General features: G+C 43.6%; 1 protein-coding gene across 10 annotated transcripts in view; it reads left to right on the forward strand.

Moving 5' to 3' along the window:
- The window catches only part of FBXW4 (F-box and WD repeat domain containing 4), a 117,007-nt gene that overhangs the window by 37,495 nt on the left and 63,307 nt on the right, over window positions 1-16,205 (forward strand). For 8 of the 10 annotated variants that reach the window (XR_005211875.1, XM_037804597.1, XM_037804595.1 and 5 more), the window contains exon 5: window positions 28-122. The exons of the other annotated variants lie outside the window; for them this stretch is intronic. Coding sequence is in view for 7 of the 8 variants with exons in the window: in XM_037804597.1 (XP_037660525.1) it covers window positions 28-122 (95 nt within the window). In the remaining variant the exon portion in view is untranslated. The remainder of the gene's footprint in view (window positions 1-27; window positions 123-16,205) is intronic. 10 annotated transcript variants of the gene reach the window in all.

Consider the following 16,205-nt stretch of genomic DNA (forward strand, 5'->3'; position numbering starts at 1 on the left):
CGAGAGCATTTCCTCTCCTGTTTCCAGGTTTGGTCTTTGGCCTCAGGCCGACTGGGGCAGTGCTTACACACCATCCAGACTGAAGACCGAGTCTGGTCCATTGCTGTCAGCCCATTACTCAGGTAAGGGAGACATTTTTGGATATGGTTTTGTCCATATAACTAATGCTTTTATTTTATTCAATCAGGTGACCTGGAAAATCTTCCTACTGTACATTGTAGGTTGTTTTGAGCCACTCTTTTGGAGATTTTGACAATCCTCCAGAGGCTTGAGGTCTGAAGGTCACTTCAAATATTCATGGGGTTGTCTAAGCATCTAACCCCAGGAATGTTAAAGAAAAGGTACTATGTTAGCCTGTAACTAAGATTCCAGCTGTTGACAGGGGTGTCCTTTTTGCAGCATATACCCTCTGGGGTTGTTTCCAAAGGCAAGTCCTCTCAGCATCTCTGATAGTGACATTACCAATCAACCTGTTCTCACAACTCACATCTTCAGTTTGTTTCCCTGGGAAAATGTCCTCTAGAGTATCCCTTACAGAGTTGAGTCATCAGGAGAGGCTTGGGACCTGTATCCAATTGGCTGCTCATTTAAGGGTATGCATGTGTAAAGGAATAGATTCATTGACAATTGTAGCAGAAGTGCCATATTTTTGATGATGGCTTTACCCTTTACCCTTTGGCCTGACTGGCATTTCTCTAACTTACCTATGAACAAGTGAGCTTTACATCTGCTTTCTAGGTGATCTTGAACAAAACAGGGCCTCTCTCCTCCCTGCCAGGTACTTATACTCACTCTCTTGCACCTGTTCTGTTACAGTGGTTACCAAGGATCTTCTCCCACTTCCTTCACCCCACCTCCCTACCCAAGTGATAAATGAGAAAGCTCTAGGGCTACCACCCTCCAAAACTGGGTTTAAGTCAGTCACTTGTTTTATTAGAGAGTTGACCCCCCTCCTATCAACCCCTTTCAGCCTCCTTTCCCTCACCCTATGGAGCCTGTACCCCTTCTTCTGCTCCCTTCTATAACTCCCTTTCAAATTTTTTTCTTCCTAGAGAATTAGAGCCGATTAGCCACGTCATTAATTCTTCAATTTGACGGCTGATATAGCAGGACCTGAAACACATTGCTGACCTCAGAGAATGGAGACCCCATTCCTTAGCATATTGACGATGGGAGAAGTTAATTAAAATTCCACAGAGCGGAGGTGTCGGCTAACCTATAAACCTGTCGCTGTTCTGAACAAATCATTCTAGCAATCCTAAGAAAGAGAGAAGGAAAGACCAGCTGGGAGTGGAGAGGACTAAGTGTGTGGGAGCACAGGGTGGAAAATGGAGCCATGGAGCTGTCTCCTCCTCAGTTTCTTCCTAAAGCTGCCCTTTTAAAAAGCCAATTAGCCAGGCTTGGGAGTCCGTGGGCTAGATATGTGTAAGGATTTAAGGACAGCGAGACAGTCTGTGGGGGGTGATGGTGTGCTGATGACATTGTCTTGGTGGTTACCTGTGGACTTCTGCTAGCTTCAGGAGACTGGTATTGGAGGCAGAAGGTGGTAGAAGGGGATTTTCAGGGCTGGAGATGGTCTCTGTGCTTCCTGTCCACGGATTTAAACCAAAGAGCACAGGCAGGCAACTAAACCCACTCACTTCTGTATTCCTCTACTCCAGCCATTGCCTCTGGAATGTGTTAGGCTGTTAGACTACCTTTTTTTTTTTAATTTTTAAAAATTTTTTTATTTTTACCAAATGAATATGTTTGTAGAAATTTTTTAAATTTAGTTTTATTGAGATATATTCACATACCATACAGTCACCCACAGTGTACAGTTGTTCACAATACCATCATCTAGTTGTGCATTCATTACTACAAACAATTTTTGAACATTTTCATTACTCCAAAAAAATTAAAAGTAAGAATAAAAATAAAAATAAAAAAGAACACCTAAAATGTCCCATCCTCCCATCCCCCCCCTATTTTTCATTATTATCTTTGTCCCCTTTTTTCTACTCATCTGTCCATACACTGGATAAAGGGAGTGTGAGCCACAAGGTTTTCACAATCATACAGTCACACCATGTAAGCTACATAGTTATACAGTCATCTTCAAGAATCAAGACTACTGGGTTGCAGTTTGACAGTTTCAGGTATTTAATTCCAATACACTAAAAACTCCAAAGCGATATCTATATAGCACATAAGAATACCCTTCAGAATGACCTCTTGACTCCAGCCACTGAAACTTTATTTTGTTTCATTTCGCTTCTCCCCTTTTGTTCAAGAAGACCTCCTCAGTCCCATGATGTGTTAGCATACCTTTTAAGAGAATAGAGCACAGCAACTGCTGAAAATGGTATAAACGTGAGAGGTTGAGAACAAAGTCTGCCGTAATCTTTAAAGAGCATTTTAGACCACAATAAACTTGAGTTTGTTTTTTATGGCCACGACTTGGATACTGGCTTTGGGGAAGGACCTAGCTTTCTAATATTATTATGACTCCTACTCCTACTTAATACTACTACCAGCAGCTAACATTTATTAGCCAGTTGCTTGGTGCCCAATCCTCTGCTAAGTCCTTGATGTGCCTTATCTTTGGTGAAGATCTGGGTCTTGTGCTTTCTCACTCTTCTTCAGGACCTTCTCATTCCCTTCATGTGTTTTCTTGGTCCTGGGATGGTTCTTTCACCCATTCTTGGCTGGCTGTTCAGCTCCTGACCTTTGATAATTTGAGATGACCCTTTCCCCAACTCCACAGATGATGTCTTAGACTCTTTTAAAAATAGTTTGCATTTGGGAATCTGTCTTTACATTAGGTAACCAGGGTATAAGCTGGTGTTATCTTGGCCCCTTTTTCTTTTACCCAAAGAATACACTGGGATAGAGATCTTTTCACCTTATTATTAGGTCCAGTTCTTCTCACTGTTTCCATAAACTTGAGCCTTTCAATAAATGCATCCATTTTCTCAATCTGGAGAGACACTGCTTCTTAGCCTTGGGGTCTGTTTTTTAGAACAGTCTGGGGGACTGGAGTTCTGCTTTGCTATCAACTAGCAGGATGGCCTCAGGTAAGTCATTTCCCCCTCTGAGCCTGTTTCCTCACCTGCTAAATGTTTCCTCTATGGACCTTACTAGATTATTTTGAAGATACTATGAATTAATGTATATGAAAATACTTGGAAAAGCTAAAAGGGCTATATATAATATTATGTCAGCTAGAATCATCTCCCATCTGGCCTAAATTTTGTTTAGTGGCTACAGCGACTCTCAAACTTCCATCCTTTCCTCAGACTTCTCCTTGCTCTTAGGGTGTGACTCTGCTTTTTTGCAGTCTTCTTGAAGTGGGGACTCAGTCTGAAGCCCTGTTGCCCCTCGTTCTTCCCCCTGTAGTGTTCCTGTCCTTGATGGCTGCCTTCTATTCCCTGGCCTGCCAGTTTCTCTGTTGAGTGTGGTTCGCAGTGTCACTCATGTGATGTGCCCCTGAACCCCTGATGAAGAATGTGAGGGGATGTGGGCAGCCACTGTCCTCCAGGGGGTAACAGTGCTCCCTGTCTTTGTTGGAGGTTTTAACTAGGAAGGTTTGTCCTCCAGTGAGGTTGTCCAGCTGCATTTCCTTTGATCAGTGAGTCAGTCAGAATGTTTTAACCAACACTGTCTCCGTTTTCAGTTCTAGGTCAGGTACTCCTGATTTTCCTGACAACTTCTTATCTTCTTGCTGCTCCCTTATGTAATTACAAGGAAACTGGACAGTTAGGAGACCTTGCACATCTCCCTTTTAAATTAATCTCTTTCTTCTATTTAAAAGAATTTGTCAGCCTATTCATCTTATTTACTTTTGATGCTGGGACTTTTCTCCCTTCTTTTCTTGCACACCCAGGCACTTGTCTTATGAAGCATGAAACCCCAAGTGCTATGCTTAATTTGAGGAGTTGATAACTGGGAGAAAGCAGTTATTGTGTCCCCATGCCTCTTTCCTTCTTTCCATGACCTTGAATTCTTGATTCATAAGCAGTCATGGAAGATGATTTTTAGCACCAGTTGTGTGCTAGGAACCATATTTAGGTTTCCCCCAAATACATAATGAAAGCCAGTAGGCTTACAGGAAGGAGATAGGCAAGGACCCTTTCTTCTGTCTCCTCTGTATCCTTTTACCATCATGACTTATAGGTAAAGCCCTCTTTCTGCAGAGGAAGTCCACCCTGGGGCTCTTTGATGAGTGGAGGAAGGAAGGAAAAGTTGAGATGGAACAGGAGTAAGTTGCTGGAGCCATGCCTGGGGTCTAAGGACTTATGTGTGAGTGTAATTTGGAGGGAGAGAGGGGCAGGAATATTTTCAACCTAACTGGTCTCAGAGATACAACCTCCTGAGGTCACAGTTAATTCTGAGCACTTTCCCATGAGTAACCCAGATAATCAGATTCTTAAAATATATGTAAAATGTTTTATTGCTTTTAAAAATTCTTTCCAGCTGAATAAAGGTGGTAAGTACTCAAGAATGAGGAAATGCAGAACTTTTAAAGACTCAACTTCATTTGCTCTACTTTCCAACTCTTCCTTTTTCACTCCCTTTTCTCCTCACTCTCTATGTGTCTACTGAACACTTACTATGTGCCAGCTAACTTAAATATCCATTTGGTGGTGGGAATAAAATGGGTACATAACTATAATGGTTGCCAGACTATAAAAAGAGCCTTGAACTAGGCTGTCTCTGGTTGAGGGGAGGGGAGTACCATTTCCCTTCTGGCAGAGGAAGAAATTGAGGCCCAGGGAAAATCAGTGCTGGGCCTCATGTGGGATGGGGCAGAGGAAGCGGAAGTTTTGCCCCAGTCTCCAGCCTACTACGTTGCCCTGTGGTGCTTAGCGGGGGCCCACGAGGTTGGGCGGGCCTCCGGGTTATTGCTGTGCCTTATTCACCAGTATCTTGGACAACAGCTGTAGGCCTGGAAGGGCTTTGTTGGGGACCTGGGAACATTCTCTTTTCCTGGAGGCCAGAGGTGAAGTAGGAGGGGCGGAGGAAGGCAGTATATCATGGAGGCCTAGGCTCACTCATGTAGCTGCATGTGCTTACACCATTCCAGAAGTGTGAATACACACAGAACTTCAGTTTGCAGGGCCCCCACTTAGCCAACAGTGGGGACCCTGGGGGTGAAATGAATCTGTAGACCCACCTGCCCAGTTTGCCTGAGAGGGGAGGGGAGAGGAGCCCACAGCTCCTTCTCCCTCTGCAGATACCATATTTATTTCCCTTCAAGAGAAAAGAGATGCTCCACAGACTCCTTTCCCCATCTCTGAACAACACTTGCTATCATGTGAGTGATTGTGGTCAGGAAGGCTTCCCAGGACACTTGGGTTTTAATCCCTTCTCTTTTGCTTCTGTCATTAGGGAGATGTATGAGTAGTATAGGTGTAGAAACTTGACTTAGCTGTGTTATTAAATATACAATATAATTCTGTGTAACTTTGCTCACTGTGGTGGCCTGTTTGTTTTTAGGGGGATTAGTCCAAGTCTGCGTGAAATGTACTGATTCAAATTGGTAAAGTGAGTTGCGGCCTCTGGGAGTTGTGATGGAGGAGCTGCCCCTTCTTGCTTCATTTCTCCCAGAGGTGAAGGAGAGTCTGGAAAGGAAAGCAGTCACTGTGTACTGCTTGGTAAAGGGGTGGGTTTCTGGGGAGAGCAGAGCATTTGTTCCCAGTGGCTACAGGGTTTACTGTGTGTTTTGTGTGTGGCAGACGCATATTCGCCAGCCTGTTGAAATACCTCTTTTTTCAGTGAAAGCTAATTGCACCTGGAGTTTTGTGACAGAGAGTTTGAAAGATTGGAAAAAGAGGCTGCCAACTTTCAATTTGGATTCTTTTGGTTCCCTGTGGTTTAGCAATCCTTTGTCCCTGTGCTTCATAATTTAGTCAATGCTCTTAGGGGAGGAAGAATCGAAAGTAAAAATTGTGCCTCTGATTTTTGCCTCTGGTTGGTGATGGGGAGCTAGGTCTTGAAGGGGATTCCTAATTTTGATGACCCAAAGAAAGAGTCTGATGGGTGACTTTGTAGTGGTTCATGTTGCAGCTGGTTCTCCTGACGTGAGGATCTCTCTGTTTTCCCTTGTCAGGGGCAGGGGCAGGGGCAGACGTGAAGCCTCCTCTGGGGCCTGTCCAGGGAAAGGAGACCTGAAGAGTTATGCAAGGAGTGGCTCAGTGTCCCCCTTTGTCAGGCCATAGAGCACACAGGAGGGAGCTTCCTGAACATAGGCCCCCGGATGAGAGAGTCAGAGGCACAAAGTCACCATGGGTGTGTGTGTGTGAAGGGGGGTGGTGGTGGTGGTTGGGGGATACCAGGGCATAGGGGCTGCTGTGGCTGGAGGGAGTGTCCTGACACCTGGAGAAAGAAGGAAGCCATGGGTAATGCTAGGTAGGCCCACTTGTCCAGCTTGAAATGGCCCCAAATTAAAAAGGGATCAGTGTGGGGGTACAATTGATTTGGAGTCAGGTCCTGCTAGATCTCAGGGCAGGGCCCTCTACCCTAGAGTTCATTGCCTATGCTAAGCCTGGCCTCTCAGGTGGTTGTATCCATCAGAAGCAAGGACCAAATGCCACAAAGGGTGAGTTTCACTTCCTCAAGACCCTGGATTTCTGTCATTCCCTGGTGGGACAGGATGGGCCCAGAGAGGTGCATGTGCTCAGCTGCCGGCCCGAGACTAACAGCCCTCCCAGCCCTAGCTGGCTCAGAACCCTTTTGTGGGACCAATTCCCTCTCTGGCTGGCAAAGTTGTCTGAGTTGTTAAGAGCTGACTTAAATTAAACACCACAAGTAGAAACAGGCTGCAGCAGAGGGCCAGACCTTGGGGAGGCAGAGTTGATCCATTGAGATGCTGCCCTGGCTCACAGGGATACATTTCCATCTCTCAGTGTTATACCCTTTTTTTCTGGATCTCTGGCTCTCTCTGTCTTTCTCTCCCTCTCTCTCCCTCTTTCTCTCTCTCTGCTTCCATTTCTCTCCCTGCCTTTTTCCCTCAAACTCTTTTTCTCTCTCCAGATACTTAAGTATTACTGTGTGCAGGACACTGAGAAGCAACAGTGAGCTGGAGAGCATAGTCTCATGGGAGAGGCAGACAAGTAAATGGGTCGTTACCAACGTGTGCCAAGTTCTTAGCTGGGGAAGCAAGGAGGGCTGTGGGAGCACATTAGAGGGATCGGAGGCTTCCTCCTCCTCTTTTTCTTCCCACTGCCTGTCACTCCTGGCTCCAGGCCCCATCTGCACCACCAGGTCTTCTACTCTTTCCTCCTCAGGAAAAGAAATGGTAATTTTCCAGCTTAGGTGCTGCTGACTTTTTCTGGATTGCGTGTGCAATGTGCTTCTGTTTTTCCACCTTTGATCACTGTTCTGCCAACAGATAATTTAGCAATCACATCCCAAGGTGGAAGCATGGAGTTAATGTTAAAATTAGTTAGGTTTTTTTTCTTTTTCACTCTTTAAACTTCAGTGGGTGATGAGGCAGAGAGGAAGGCGGGAGGGTGAAGGAGAGCCATAAATTCTGTGACTGGTGTAGCTGTTCTCTGAGCAGCCGGGGAGCCTCTGATGTCTCCACAGCACTTTCATTAACATTTAAATTAAGGGTTTGTTTTCCAGTCTGTTTTATAGGCAGGGACCTTTCATGGCCTGTCACATGCAGTACCCCCTGCCTCCCCACCCTCTTCCAAGCTAGTGTGTAATTGTAGCCACCGCTCTGTCCCTAACTCGGGGTTGCAGCGGAGGTTCAAAGGGAATTCCTGGAGATGGAGCTTTGGAGGTACAAGATGTAACAGTCAGGATGTGGGTGTTACTCCTCAAATGAAGGTGCCGCGTAGGAGCTCTTTCCCCTCTTATCTGACCTGTGCTTTTTTCTGCTCTTCAAGGGACAAACGCTTCAATCTGACTCTGACCTTCCCCACCCTCCCTACCCTTCCTTCCCTGGGGCCATGGGGCAGGTGGAAAAGGGTGCCACCCACCCGAGTGATTTCTCCTTATATCATGAGTTAGAGCCTGGGACAGATTGTTTTAAGATACAGATCTTCATGCTTGTTTTCTTCCTTTTGATTTTTTTTGGGGGGCCTCATGAATACTTCCCTTTGCCCTACTCAGACTTGGAGAAACAACAAATTAAAAGGATTATCATCTGTGAAGAATTTATAATCCAATAGGGTCCTTTGGTCCTAAAAAGGCAATCTAGCATAGACAGATACATGTGTACATGCACACCTAGCGCACTTAATACAACCAAATGCATGCCCCAGCTCCCAAGTCATTAGCTCTGTGTGTATGTGTGTTTGAGGAAGCTTACTGATTCAGATCATTTGGGGAAACTGTTCTCCCAGATCTTGGCATTCAGAGGAAGCTCCCCTAGACCTTCACAGAGGGAATTTGTTTCTAAGCTTCCTTTCACACAGGAGTATCTGGCAGCATTTGGGGGTGTTTTGAAAAGACATCCCTGCTCTGGTCTCCTTCCCATCAGCATCCTGCTTATCTATAGATGACTAAAATATGTACCAAACACTCATGAAGCACCTCATTAGCTCATAACCTCTGAGGGTTTAGTTCCCCCACTGCTGGTCTCTAGCTAGGTTTCTTCTCTAGACAGTGATGAGAGGGGCACTGTGGCATTTTTCTCTGTTCAGACACTGAGACTTTTCTTTTTCCTGGAGTCTTGACTACTACCCGAGTCACTGCACCTCTCCTCCCCCCTCACTAAGCCACTCAAACCACCCATGGCCTCTCTGCAGGGCTGAAGATGGCTGAGTGTCTTGCCTTCCTGTTCCAGGTAACCTAGTCAACAGGTGGACACCTTCATGCCCCTGGGGCCCTACCCAGGGGGAGTGAAGGAGGTGCCGGGGTGACCCCTGTGCAGGTGTTACTCAGGCTCAGATTGCAGACTGGTGTGCAGGTCCCGCCTGATGGTGATTAATCTGGGGCATGGGCCGGCGGAGATCCAGCCAGGGCAGCTTTGGTCCTTCACTGTGAAGACCTTTGGCTTGGAGACTGAACTGATCTCTGTGGCCTGCTTCGGCTTGGGGTTTGATCTGTCAAGGCTAAAGAGGAACCATGGTGAGGCGGAAACTTCCAGCCCTCTCTGACTGATGGCACTGATCCGTTCCAGTGGCCCTGTCATGATAATGCTCATATATTTAAGAAGATTTTCCCACCTGTTAGCTGTAACACTCAGATCAGTCAAAAGAGGGATCTTAATGAAATATTTGTGCTTTTAGTTTCTTGAGCCAGTGGAGCTAAGGAGGTAGGGAAGGGTTGGTATTGGGTCAGAGAGAAAAAGGGCCTTGATACGGGTGTGCCTGGATCGGTAGCATAATGTGTGTGTGTGTGTGTGTGTGTGTGCACGTGCGCACGCGCACATGATGTCAGAGGTGGAAGGGTCACCCCGTCCTGTGGCTCTCGGGCCATTTGGGGCAGATTTCAGTATTTCAGTTTGGAGTCAAGTTTTAAATTCTTTGTATTCCTCTTCATTTTAAGCCAAACTTTTTGAAAGTGTGTCCTCTCCCCCCACCTCCTCCTTTCCATCTACTGGAAGAATGCTTGTCCCAGGAGAAGTGCCAGGTGCATTTCTCCCCTTCTGTGAATTCACGACAGACACACATGGCTCTACTCAGTTATGGTCTTAAGCCCCAGGAACAGGAATTCTGCTGCCCTTGACAGTTTCCCTGTATCAGTGAGTCTCAGTGAGTTTCATTATTGGGACCCAAGAGCTGTAACACTTTCCTTACACCGGCAAGAAAGAGAATAGCATCGACATATACCACTAGAAGTGGAATATGTTGAAACCATTGATGTGGAAACTGTCCGTAGAAATGCTATAAATTATAAAGATTTGTGTTGATTCTGAATTTTGCTGTGCTGACTAGAGTTTCTATATATGAGAACAATAAAGGATGCATATGCTTCGGCAAATCAATCAATGTATTTGGCCGTTCCCTCAGACCAGCCGTAAAACATCCCCAGCTCTTTAAGTTGGATCTAATTTCTGTGCCTCTCTAGCAATTTCTCGAACAGGACTTACTCTTTAGAAATTTCAGATTGTAAGCTTTCGGGGGGCAGAGGCTTTATTTCCTGTCTTGTATAAGATTTATGCGTCTGTGTATTGCAGGTCATACCCCCATGTCTATGAATGTCCTATTAAACTGATTACCCCAAATCCTTGCCCCTTTACCTAGCTTGTTTTGCTCACCTCTCTGGCTAGGACATTGCCATAGGGGGAGTTTGTGACAGGTTCTGTAGTGTCCTATCAGAGAGGCTTGACTCAGGCAGAAGGTGCTGGCAAAGAAGGGAGGGATGAAAGGAGAAGGGAGATGAGCATGTGCATGCAGAAGCCATGGTAATTGCAAAGGGAATATAAGTCCAAGAGCTCCTGGCCCAGGCAATTGCAAATTGCTTTCTGCAAAAGCTTTCCTCTTTCATAGTTTGCAATGCAAATTAAAAACATGAATGGGCACAAAAAAGTAGGGGTGTGTGTGTGGGGGGGAACAGATGGGGTACCAGTTGAGATGTGATAATATCCAAAATCTTCAGCAGGGTCTTAAATTGCAGAAGAGGATTCAAGCAATGAGATAGAACCTTTTAGGAGATTAAAATCATTTAAAATATTTTGCTGTGATTCTCACCTTCTCCATGTACCTGTGTTCAGACTTGCCTCTGACCCAGCCCAGCTTGCCCTGGTGTCTCCTCTTATGCTCTGTCCTGCAGCAGAGCCATAATCCAGCTTCAAGAACAATGGCCATTGTGGTCATGGTGTAGTATCTTGATTTTCACAGCAGAGTGGAAAACAGCAGGTCTGTCTAAACTGGGTGCACTTTAGAAAATATGCACACTGGTCCTGGGGGTTGGAGCCTCCACTTGCAGGCTGAAGGGCATGCATCTTGAAAGGCAGGGGCTTGCCTGCTCTGAGAAGGCATTTTAAAGCCAAAGTTCTTCACCTCTGCTCTCCAGGATTCTCTTAACAGCAGGGATAGGCTTTGTGAAGTAGAATATGAGGCTGTCAGGCCTTTTTCCTCTCTTGATTTCCCATGCCTCATCTGCCCATCTAGAGAGATGCAGCTTTTTGCTTCCAGGCTGGGAACACTGACATCTGTGCTACCTCTCTCTGGATGCTCTGGTGGTCTTGGAGGTAGGGATCGGCAAGGGGACCAGGTCTTCCATTATTCTGGCAATCATGTGAGCAGTTTCAGACAGGTTTCTTTCTAAGAGCTGAGCTAGGTAGGAAGACACTGAGAGGCCAGAAGGCAGTGTGGAGGGAGAGCTTTTCAATTGTAAGTATGCCTCAATAGTAAAGGCCACTGTGTGACTGTGAGGACTGCCTCGTGGTTGTCCTGGTCAACCCTGGGTCTTTTTCCTCCTGTGCCTGAAATGGGAGGAGATGATGTGAGTTGTTGGAATGAGGTTCTCTGATAAGTGATGCAAGAGAAGGGTCAGCTGGGTATGGGGTGAGATTTGCAACCCCAAAGGAAAGATTCATTTGGATAATGCGTTCAAAGCACTCCACCTTTCTTGCTGGTTTGAATCTCACTAGTATCCATGGTGAGATATGATGGAGAATTAAAAAAAAATTAACAGGAAAAAATACAGATTATTCAAGAGATTCTTAGACTTGAAGACTGGCCAGGAAAATCCTTCTTTGCAGGCTGGTAAGGTTGGGCCCAAGGATAAGGAAAGGAAAAGTTAGAGTTTTCAAATTGTATTAGTTTGACAATTAGTATAAAAATAAAAACATGAATACTTTTTAAATCATAAATTCTACTTCTAAGAATTTATCCTAAGACAATAATCAGACAAGCATGCAAGATGTTTGTATAAAGACTTATATTAAAAACACTTAAATATCCATTAATAGAGGCCTGGTTAAATATTTTATGGTACATTTACTAAATGGAATTTTATGTAGCCATTAAAAGGATAGTATATATGTATAGTTATTGACTCAAAAAGATGTGACGAGATTGTTGAATGAAAAAAGGTCACAAACAGCATGATGGTTATTTGACTATCTCTTCATGGTTATTTCTTATGTGGTAGATTTCTGCTATTTACTTTCTTTTTACTTTTTTTATTTAATTTTTTTTTCATAATGAGCTGATTTTTATATTTGGAAAAATACAACTTACATTGTATCTATTTCAATATCAAGCAAATGAAGGAAAAATCCATAGCTACACAAATATTTAAGGATGCATGGGCCTACATTTACATTTTTATTTTAAATATCTTTATTGAAGTATGATTTATGTTCCATAAAATTCACCAAGTTTAAGTATACAATTCTATGAATTTTAACACATTTACAGAGTTGTGCAATCATCACAACAATTCAGTATTTTTTTTAACTTTTTATTTTGAACCGCTTTCAAAGGAACAGGATAGTTACAAACACAATACAAACCTTATGCAGAGAACTCCAACATTCCCCTACCTCCCCAGATACCCATACCCACCAATTTTAACATTTTGCCACATTTGCCATATCATTCTATCTACCTACCCATCCATCTATCTGTTGGTCGGTCAGTCTGTCATTCCCTTTTCTGAACATTTGAATGTAGGTCGTATATATCATGCTCCTTGAACATTTAATACTGCCATGTACGTTTCCTAAGAACAAGGATATTCCCTTATGTTACCACTTTAAGTACAGTTATCAAGTTCAAGAAATTTAACATTGATATAAAGCTTACAGTCTGTATTCCAATTTTTTCACATGGCCAATAATGTCCCTTTGGGCCTTTTCTCCTTGTTAGATTCCATCCAGGATTATGTTTTGCATTTAATTGTCATTGTCTCTTTAGTCACTTTTTCTTTTCTTTTTAAAAGTAATTATGGGAACATATATACAACATAAACTTTCCCATCTCAACCACTCTCAAGCAAACCATTCAGTGGATTAATCACATTCACAATATTGTGGCACCCTCACCACCTTCCATTTCTAAAACTTTCCCATCTCCCCAAACAGAAGACGTACACCCATTATGCATGAACTCCCATTCCTCCTGCCCCCACTCCTGGAAACCATACTTTACTTTCTGTCTCTATGAGCTTGCATATTCTCTGATATTTTCTTTGTTATTACCATGGGGCTTAAATTTAGCATCCTAAGTCTATAAACAATCTCCTTTGATTTGATACCAACTTAACTTCAATAGTATATACAATCTCTGTTCCTATACCCCTTTCTTCCCCCATCTTTATATAGTTCTTTTCACAACACATGTTTATATGTTATGAGTCCAAAACCACTGAGTTATCGTTACATTTTATGCATTTGCCTTTTGGATCCTGTAGGAAGTAAAAAGTGGAGTTACAAACCAGAAATTCAATAGGACTGGCATTTATATTTACCCATGTCATTACCTTCACTGGAGATCTTTATTTCTTCATGCTGCTTCAATCTATTGTCTATTATCCTTTCTTTTCAACCTGCAGAACTCTCTTTAAGCATTTCTTATAGGGCTGATCTAGTGGTGACGAACTCCCTCAGCTTTTGTTTATCTGGAAATGTCTTAATCTCTTCCTCAATTCTGAAAAACGGTTTTGCTGAATATGGAATTCTTGGGTGGCAGTTTTTGCGTTCAGAAATTTAAATGTATCATCTCTCTGCCTTCTGTCCTTCATGGTTTCCAGTGAGAAATTAGCACTTAGTCTTACTGAGGCTCCCTTGTGTGTGATATATTGCTTCTCTCTTGTGGCTTTCAGAATTCTCTCTTCAGCATTAGCATTCACCAGTTGATTATAATATGCTATGGCATGGTCTGTTTGGATTTATCCTGTTTGGAGTTCATTGCATCTTAGGTGTGTATGTTCATCTTGTTCATTAAATTTCGGAAATTTTTAGTCATTATTTCTTTGAATATTCTCTCTGCCCCTTTGTCTCTTTCTTCTCCTTCTGGGACTCCCACAATGTGTAAATGGGTATACTCAACTATGTCCTATAGGTTCCTAAGGCTCTGTTCACTTTCCTTCCTTCTTTCTTCCTTCTGCTCCTTAGACTGTATAATTTCAGTTGTCTTAACTTCATGTTCTCTGATTTTTTCTTCTGCCAGCTCCAATCTGCTGTTGAACCCTTTTGGGAATTTCTGATTTTTGTTTCAGTGGTCTTCATTTCTATTTGGTTCTTTTTCATCATTTCCATGTCTCTATTGATAATCTTCTTGTGCTTATCTGTTGTTTTCCTGAGTTCCTTTAGTTCTTTGTCTGTTGTTTCCTTTAAGCTCTTTGAGCATATTTAGGACCATTTGAAAAAAAATTTGTCTAATATGTTCCAGGTTTGGTCCTCCTTCTTGATGGTTTCTAACGCTTCAATCCTCTCCTTTGCTGGGCCATCACTTTTTGTTTCTTTGTATGATTTGTAATCTTTTCTTGAAATCTGGACATTTTGATATTTTAATGTGTTATCACTGGAATTTAGATTCTGAGGCATCTGTTCCTTAAGCTTGGATTCACTTAGTGTTATGACACAGCTTTCCTTCAATGCCAGAGGCTAACAGCAACAAGAAAAGAATGAGAATATATGGGAGCCCCGTCCTTCAGGGTTTATCCATACAATGAGTTGAGAGAATAGCTCCAGGCCAAAGTTTAGGGGCCACCTTGGTCCTTTCTGTGTTTGCTGTATTGTTTTGGGCATAGGTGTGTGGCCCTAGGAATTCATTCCCTGTTTCCATGATTCTGAATGTCCCCTCTTCCCTAGGAAACAGTTTCTCATGGTCCCTGGTACTGTGCTATATGTCCTACAGCCAGTAATTCCTTCCCTCGGCAGCATGACTTGACTGCTCTCCTACAGCATTCTGTAGGAGAATTCTGTGAATTGCCTTCTACACACAGGGCAAGTTCTGAAATGGTGAGCCTCCAGGTCGCCCCCAGACACATTGGGCCAGACATTCATACACCCAATATGTGCATGAGGGTCCCTCTGCTCCCTCTGGAACCAGGACAGGGTCTGTTCTGGGGGCGTGGACCTGCCCCATGGAGAACTGGTGAGGGGTGGGGAAAGGACCAGATCCTGTTGCTTTTAATTAGGCTTTTTCTTGATTTGGCACGCACCCTGTTACAGCAGTCTAACTGTTCTCTGGAGCTTTGAGAGAGATGTTTCTTCCAGTTCTTACTGGTTGTTTGAAGCTTCTATGTTACCACAATTCAGTTCTAGAACATTTTCCATCATCCCAAAAAGAACCTTCCTTACATTTACTTTTTGCAGCATTACACATGGTTTTGTGCATGGGACCTTTTGTGGGGAAAGAAATACGTTAAAATACTGGAATTAAAAAAAAAGACAATATAAACTCAGAAACGTACATCTTTGTAATGCGTATCTCTGTGTCCCTGTCTCATGGTTGTATTGAATGTTGCTATGTGCAGGGTTACATGGGGAGTATGAAGTATAAGAGATCATTTTTACCATCCAGGAGCTTATAGTCTAGTTGGGGTAACAATGCATGTATCCAAACAACAATTTTTTTCCAGTATATATGCAGGGTGAGTGCCTTCTACTGTCAAGGTGAACAACAGGAAATTGGAGGAAGGCAGTACCTTCTTTTAAATCAGGTAGCTCCATGGGTGACATGGAATTTAAAGTGGGACTTAAAGGATGTCCCTATTTAAATTCCAGCAGAGGGCTGGTATGAGCAAAGGCATAATAAGGGATGGGGAAACTCAAGGTAGGTTTGGGTGTTCCGAGCAGACATATTTGGCTGACTGGGTGGAGGCTTAGTGTAAAGGCATGGTGGGCAAGGAGGCTGAAGAGGGGAAGCTTGGATCCTGGTTTGGGAGGGCTTTCAGGAGCAGAGTTTGACTTTAACCTAAGGATAACAGGGAGCCATGGAAGGTTTTTGACCAGATTAAGCAGTTAAATTAATAGGATGGCACAGTGTGTAGGATACTTTGAAGGAGGAGACACTGAGGCCATTTGGATTCTTTTCTAAGAGAACACTTTGTTAGCAGTTAGGGGCTGAGCTCCTAGGGATGGTGAGTAGACAAGCTGGGATTCAGAAGGAGTTATATAGGAGAAATCAGTAGGAGGTCATGACTGGGGATGTTGGGGGGAAGAGACCATGACGAGTACCTTTATGAGCCTGATGATTGAAGGGGGCCCTGGTTTTGAGAAGACTGAGTTCTGTTTTAAACTTGTTATTTATGAGGTGGCGATGGGACCATCAGGTAGCAATGGCTGGAGACAGCCAAAAATGGTGGCTTGGAGC

Source organism: Choloepus didactylus, chromosome 15 (assembly GCF_015220235.1).
Source record: "Choloepus didactylus isolate mChoDid1 chromosome 15, mChoDid1.pri, whole genome shotgun sequence".
NCBI lineage: Eukaryota > Metazoa > Chordata > Mammalia > Pilosa > Megalonychidae > Choloepus > Choloepus didactylus.